Source organism: Phlebotomus papatasi, chromosome 3 (genome assembly GCF_024763615.1).
Source record: "Phlebotomus papatasi isolate M1 chromosome 3, Ppap_2.1, whole genome shotgun sequence".
NCBI lineage: Eukaryota > Metazoa > Arthropoda > Insecta > Diptera > Psychodidae > Phlebotomus > Phlebotomus papatasi.
Window position 1 is genome coordinate 73,534,567 of NC_077224.1, and position 8,002 is coordinate 73,542,568.

An 8,002-nucleotide genomic window follows, 5' to 3' on the forward strand; every position below is an offset into this window, starting at 1 on the left:
CTATTATCGTATAATTTTTTACTCCATTCACTACCTTTTTCCCCAGAAATATGTTTTTCAGGATAACCTAAAGGATAACCAGGATAATCTTTCAGGATAACCTTGAGTTACATAAGTTAACTTTAGTGTTATGGATAGAAATTTATCCAAGTGAACATTTCGCCGTTTTTACATGCTAATCTTGAAATATTCCTTCATTTAATTCAAGGTCAAAAGTAGTACCTCGTAAAGTTATCTCTTTTTCAAAAATTATACAGTTATCAGATATAGAAAACGTGTTTCTGAAGGATAACGAGGGAATGGGGAAAAATTGTAATCAGAGCATATCTTGGTTTCTAGGATCGATGGATAGGGGTCCAAAAATATCGCATATGATTCGATATGATGCGTATTCATATCGCATTTAAAGAAACATTTACCCTTCTACGGGCTTCAGACCTAAGGCTTAGCCATAAGGCTTAACTTCTCTAGATAATTCAGTCGAAAATTTTTGGAAAATTTTGACTGAGAAATGGAGTATTAAGGGAATTATTCTATTTGAATCAAAAACACAAATTAAATTGGGTGCTATTTAGAATTTTAAGTCCTTCGGAAACTAGGCTAAATTTCTAGTCTGAAGATGGTCTTACAGCTTTGACTTTGCCATTCGTCGAAATGAAGAAGAATTTTTCGAAGTCTTGCAGTATTATCTCCACTCCTTTGATCCGAACTATATACAAAGTTTCCTTGAAATTGGATTTTGAGATGAAAGATTTTCCTTGAAAGTTTAGTAGCAAGTTTAGCAGCGGTTATGGCTCACAATTTTTATTGAGCGTATTTGGTTTTTAGTAAAAGGTAAAATAGGGAGAAGTGCTATCTTATTTAAATTTACAATAAGAATTTCCTGCCGATCATCATCCCTGCCCTGCCGATTCACTAAATCTCAATTTTCAAATTGACAACCGTTTAACAGTCATTGACAGAAGCACACCCCCTTCTGGAGTATTTGCAATAAACAAATGATTCCTGTGCATTCCTGGGCAAAATCGACCACGCAAAATTGCTATGAAGTGCTTTTGTCGATGGAATGGGGCAAAAATCACCTATCATTGTGTAGCAATCGAAAGTTCTTGGCGGGAAGAAGCTCTGGTAATTCTTCAAAAGAAATTATCCATTGCCTAGAAACACCCTCTAAACGTATGTGTTCTAAGACGATACCCCCAAATATCCTCAAAGGTTTCCCAGTGAATTCCGAGCATTCACAGTGCCTGTGGTTTCCTGCGGGCAGTTCAGTGTGTGAAGTGGTTGTTTAAACAGCTGAAGGATTTGCCATAGTACCAGGATGTACAACAGGGGCAGTGAAATCAGCAGTGAGGATCAGAATAATCCCACAGGACATCCGGGAAATGATGATGAATCGGGAAATAGCGAGAGAGATTGGGAAATATTCAATGTTCTTTGCAGTGATGTGAGTAGATTAAAATTAATTCAAAGTTTAATTGCCGAATTAATGAGGTACTTTGCGAAATTTTGTGCATAACCACGACTAGTTTTTTGGAACTAACTGAGCGCACCCTCGGTTAAAAAAAGAGTTTATGGCTATCCCCATTCAGTGTCTCCCCATTTTCCCGGCTATTTTGCATTTGTTTTGTCAATATAATCCCAGTGAATTTCCATTGGAACAAAATAATTTAGGGCCAATTTTGGGGAAACGACGACAATTTTAATACCATTTGTTGGATATATTCATATAGAAGGGTCTTGCAAGGGAAGTCACTCACCCCACGCAAAAGCTCTAGGAATCAATGAATTCCGGAACATGGTTGAGGAATTCCCGTCGTTGCCATAACACTCTAGTAAACTTTATGATCCCATCCCCATTGCTGCCTTTGTGGGCTCGATATCTGCGCAAATTTGCGCGGAAATTCCCTCAGGAACAAACAAAAACCTTTTAATCCTCATCCTTGTCACTATTCACCTCAGTTTCCACCAACATTTCCCGGATTAGGGACGTTCAAAGAGCTCAGTGACTTTCTGGAAGTGTTCTTTGTTTCTCAAGAAAATGAGGAGAAACTTCTCATCTCACCCTCCTCCTTCTGTTCATTCTTACGATCATCATCATCATGTACGACCTAAACTTTTCTTCCGATTGAAAGGACATTTTCAAATTTTTCTCTTGAATTTTCCAGCAAGTTCCGGACCCACCATGTCCAGCAGCCCTCAGTGGAGATCATCTGCACTCCCTGGACTTGGTCACCACTCTCAGAAGTGAACTCGCAGCCTCCACTTACAAGAGGGATCGACTTCTGGGAGATCTGTCTGAGACCAAGACCGCTCTTTGTGCAAAAGAAAGCGAGTGTGAATCCCTCAGGGCTCAGACTGCAAGACAATCTGCTATGATTGCATCCCTTCAGGTAATTTGTGATTTATTGTTCAGTGGAAAATGTGAAAATCATTGTTCAAAGGACAGTTTTCAATTTAAATTGATTAAACTTGTCTGGTGCAAATCGTATTGTTTGGAAATCGATCAAGCAACAATCTATCTTGATAAGGAATAGGAAAGTTTGTCTAAAGTTCTATCAAAGTCTGCGATAGACTTTTAGTGCACTGTGTAAGCTTCACTAGTTTTTTTTCAGAACTGAAAGTGTTTATTCGTGATAAAAGGAAGTTCATTAGAAAATGCTTTTAAAATAAAAAAAATGAGAAAAGTTGTTTTAATGTGCATTAAGATGTTTAAAATAAAGAGTGCTTCCAATTTCGACTAAGAAATAAAATTAAAGGAAAAAAATCACTCAATCGAAATATTACTTCTAAATCGATAAATTAACTAGCAAAAATATTAAGATTTAGATAAAAGTGTCTTTAAAATATATTTTTTTTAATTTAAAGAATTTCTCAAAAATCTTAAAAAAAAAAATATCTATAAAGTCGACTTTTCGTAGAATAAACATTCTTATATCAGAATTCGTTTAAAGGGTTCCTTAAGTCAAAAGACTGGAAAACATAAATTTTCTCTTATTTTTTTTTTCAACATAATAATTGTTTTTTCAATTAAAATTCTTTAGAATATAAAAATATAACAATTAACCTATTTTTTTTTTTAAATTTATATTTCAATGGAATATTTTAAAAAAATGCTGCCATTGGGGCTTGATTTTCGTAACGGTTTTGAAAAGAACTTACTTTTCGATGGACAAAATATATTAGAGTTATATCCATCTGTAATAAAAAAAAGTCGATTGGTGGAAACTGCTCCCCCGTGAAGTTCGAGCAGTTAAAAAACAAAATATGTCCTGATAGCAGATGAGTTAAACTAGTACTTGAACGGTAAATTTTTTTTTTAAATGAAATACGTTTTGTCTTGTAAAATAAGTTGCGACCAAGGTAAAAATATATCTATCGGTCAAGTATATGTTTAACTCATCAGCTAATAGGAAATAATTGGTTTTTTGATATCAGATAAATATTATCTAAAAAATCAGTTTTTTTTTTCAAAACCGTCTCAGAAAATCAAGTCCCAATGAATGAATTTTCAAATGAAAATGTCAGAAAAGACAGTTGAAATATTGTACCTTCATTATGCTTAAGAACTTGAATTAAATATTAGATGTGATTCTTTCATAACCAAAACTATTTTTCATTATGTTGAAAAAATATGTAAATACGGTTTTGAAAATCTTAAACCCTTTTAAATCGTAACCCCTTAAATTAAGTTGTATTTAACTAAAAAACCGATATATTTTAATTTGAAAGTTTAAAAACATCTCAATTCATGAAACAAATTGGTTAATTGAGGTTAATTTCCATTAAACGTTTATTCAACGAAAAAAAAATTCTTATACATTTATATGCTTATTGAAAGTTAAATTTCTTTGGCATTGCAGAATTTCCACAAAATATTTTGTCACAAATATTGATCATATTATAATGAATATATTTATTAAAATTTTATCCTTCAATCTATTGGTAAAAGAATAATTCTAAAATTTAGTTAGGTTGTAAAAGGATTTAGAATAATAAAAAAAATGTACTATGCTCCTCAATTTAAAAAAAATGAGCTTTAAATCTTTAAACTGACTTTTGAAACCTAATTTGTATTTTGTTACAAAGGTTTTTTTTTAATTTTAATGTGCCATAAATTCTTTAAGATTTATATTCAAAGCACAGTAATGCCGGGTTCAGACTGGAGGTTTAACCTAGTTCCCGAAAGTCTCAAAAATCTTAATAACAAGCAATTTTATTGATTTTTCAAAATCTAATAAATCCTTTAGCCTTAATATTCCATCCTAAACAACAATTTCCTAAAAAAAAACATACTTGATGAGGAATTAGAAGAGTTAAGCCAAATAGCTAAGCCTTAGGTCTGAAGCTCTCATAAGCCTCACAAAAACTGAACTGAAATAAAAATTTTAAGGTCCTGTAGGTTACCTTAAAGATTTTTTGTGATATTAGTTTTTAATCTTTTAAATTTACAAATGTTAATATGAACTTTTATAATATACAGCACGCCGGTGCCTTTGACTTAAGATATGGATTTTTTTTTCGAAAAAGTTCAAAAAGTTCAAAATTTGTTTTTCGTAGTCAATGATTGGCTGTGATTTTGTTCTACAAAATGTCACTAATAATAATTTGGCTAACCCTTGATTTTGAGATAAAAAGCTTTAAAATTGATTTTAAATAAATCGGTGTCAAAATTAAAGATTTCTTATTCTGATGTAAAAAGTTAGTAACTTTTAATGAACCCAAAATCAATACTTTAAGTATTAAAAATTTTAAAGGTCTTGCGATTAACTGTTAAAGGGGTTAAAGAATCTTGTAATTTTGTTTTGTCTTAATAGTGTTAATTTTGGCACTTTGAAAAATTTAAACCTGTTTTCAAAAGCAGACATTTAGATTAAACTGTTAAAGATTTATCTTAGAATTGTGAAGTATAAGATCATTTTAATTGGTATTAATCACGCATGGTGAACAGGGGCAAAATTATACCAGAATTTCTAAGAAATAAAGTTTAGGTTATTTTTTTTTATTCTTTAAAATTCGTAAATAGTACATCAAAGCAACAATATGAATATTTAAAACCCTTAAGCGAGAAATAAAATTGAAAAATTATAAATTTTTGATTTTTATTCGTTTATTATCCGATATTTTTTATGATCTGTTCTTTTTTATATCACATATCAAGAACGGGGTTTCATATTTTCATTGATTACTTAATTGTTTTTCTTTTATTTACTAATTTTATTGAATGATTTTTTTGACCCAATACATAAATTTTTTTATCTTTACTACGAAACGAGAATTTTATATTTTATGTAATATTTTTAAATTTTTACTTATATAAATAAATTATAAATTGACTAGAATCCAAAGTTAAATAATCTGACTTTTTTATTTTTGTTTTTGAAAATTTTTCTTTATATTTTATTGATAAAATAGATTTTTGATAGACTAATTAAGCAAAATACTAGCCATTCATTTAATACTTTTATTAAATTAAAGTTAATGCTTAGGAATTCCCGAATACTTCTTAAAGGCTCGCCTCCAGGCTTCAGAAACCAGGGAACGAAATGCTCAAACTCGGAATGAGACTACCGTTTCGACTTTTCAGCGTGATAAGAGATGCCTGGAGGACAAAGTAAAGGAACTTTGTGCCAAGATCCGTCGCCTGGAGTGCGATCTGAGTGCTGAAGAAGCTAGCAAGGATCAAGCTAAGACTATCTTTCATGATCTTCTCCGTCGCCTCTGTCTGTGTCTGGCTATTGATATCTGCGACAATGCCTCCCTTTCGCCGGATGTTGTTCTCACAAAAGCTGGAGAGATTGTCACCGAACTCCAGCGTCTTCGAAATAAAGTCACAGCTACTTGTGAGACTCTGACGAATACGGAATCTGAGCTTTTGGCGGTCAAAAACACTTCCACGTCGGAGAGGCAAAGGATGCAGTCTCAGACTGATGCCCTGAAGTCCCTGGCTGAGGATTTGGAGTCTAGGAATAGACAGCTAGAGAAGGAACTGCATATGACCAGGGATCGACTTACGGACAATGAGCTCTGTGGAGATAAATTGAGGGAAGAACTTCGAGGGTTTGAGTCCCGTTGTGGTCGACTCCAGAACAATCTGGACCGCTTCCAGGGAGATCGCTTGCAATTTTTAAAGCATGTAGCGAATACCATTGGAGTTCCTGAACCATGCGAAACTCTAATTAAAGATAAGCTCAGGGAGATTGTAGGGCACAATCAGCAACTCCATGCGGTGAGTGTATTCTAGGAGAACAGGAGAGTTTTATATACAGGGAGTTTACTTGCAGCAAGTTGAGAATTTGAGGGAGCAGATCTCCATGGAAGGAACACGGCATCGGGAGGCTGAGGAGACCACCACATGCCGGTTGAGGGCAGAAGAGGCTCAGAGATGTTCCATTGAGGAACGTCTTGAGAAGGCTCATGCTGATTTGCAGGCCATGAGAGCAGAACATACCTGTCTGGCTGAGTATTTGGTGCGTCTGGCCAGAGCTCTGTGTTGGAGCGAGTGTACAGAGCCACCAGCTCATGGGAATGACACCCACATTCTGGCTGAGAGTCTCCTGGAGAGAGCTGAGAGAATGGCGATCTTCTTTGAGAACCACGGAGGATCTCACGGTGACAAGGTTAAGCATCCCCAAAAGAAATGTTCGGTGAGTATCTGCCTGACCCTGTTTAATTCTCCATCTCTTATCAGCACGCATTCTGGGATAATCATTCACACAATCATCATCATCATCTGCCTAAACTGAGACGCGAAAGATCATGCCATGATATTCCCCTGAAAGAGGTTAGAATCCTGGAGTTTGTCCTGGCCAGAGATTTTTTATTCTTCCTCATTTGATTCTCTTGCTAGAGCTCAGTGATTTACACCCTTCAGCGTCGTGTGAGGGTCCTCCGGGAGCAGGTGCAGCGTAGAGATTTGCATCTAGAGCTCCTGAGGAGGAAGATTGCTCTTTTGGAGGATGCAGCCAGGACAAAAGCAGTTCTGCAGACGGAACGAGATGAAGCTATTCATCGAGCACGTCGAAGTACCAAGAATGCAGAGAAGAACTTCCAGCAGCTACTGGAGGTCAAAGCTCAGCTGGCTGAAGTGAAATCCCAGCTCTCGGAAGCTGCTGACTTTAAGATCACAGCTCTGGAGAGGTCCCGAAAAATTGATGAACTCCAGGCACGGCTGCATGATTTGGAAAGTGAGAAGTGTAAACTTCAGGGCCAGATATCGAACTACAAGACACGCGCTAGATCAGCTGTGGAATCCTCCAATGAAAGGAGATGCCGGGATGAGCAAGTCATCACTGTAAGAAAAGTTCCAAGGACTATTTTGGACAAATACCTCCATTTCGTTTTTTATTTTATTTCAGAATCTCCGAGAGGAAATGACAAGAATCAAGACATCCCTTGCGGACTGCAATCATCGCTTGTCTCAGCTTCAAGCCTTCAGGAGCTCTGTAGCTCGTCTCCTGCACATGAGAGACCTTCCAGAAGCTGATTTGTTGCAACGTCTGCAGACTCTCTGCAGTGCTCATCAGGAATTCACTCTCCTTTCTCGTCGATACGAATCTGCATCTCCAATTGGAGAACATCCGTGTCCACGTTTCGACCATGACCTCATGCCTCCCCCTGGTCACTGCAGACCCATCTCCAGCGCCAGTCCTCACCATCACAGGCGCTTTGATGATTTCCATGATGAGCACTTTGATGATGATTTCGACTTCGCCAAGAAGTATTGAAACCACTTTACAAATTCTTCAAGCAAAATGAGCGGGAAAATGTGGTTTAAGCCTGAGACGAAACATTTGAAACGTTTCTTTTGGCGGGAAATTCAGTTGACATAATATTTGCGATATTTGTATTAACTTTTGAACTTTTTTGCTTTTTACAAAAAAAAACATTACTGTAGATTTTCTAACTGAGCGTATAAACAAATTATTATAATAATATTGCTCTGGCATTAAAATAACAAATTAAATTAATAAATGGTTGAGTTTAATTGAAATGAAGTAAT

General features: G+C 35.5%; 1 protein-coding gene across 1 annotated transcript; it reads left to right on the top strand.

Annotated features, from left to right (window-relative positions):
* Positions 1–1,193: 1,193 nt before the first annotated feature.
* LOC129807322 (coiled-coil domain-containing protein 170) lies at positions 1,194–7,783 on the top strand. The gene is made up of 7 exons (XM_055856518.1): positions 1,194–1,447; positions 2,169–2,393; positions 5,513–6,229; positions 6,285–6,647; positions 6,692–6,784; positions 6,851–7,294; positions 7,359–7,783. The coding sequence occupies exons 1-7, from the start codon at positions 1,322–1,324 to the stop codon at positions 7,725–7,727; spliced, it is 2,337 nt and encodes a 778-aa protein (XP_055712493.1). The 5' UTR covers positions 1,194–1,321; the 3' UTR covers positions 7,728–7,783.
* Positions 7,784–8,002: the final 219 nt, after the last annotated feature.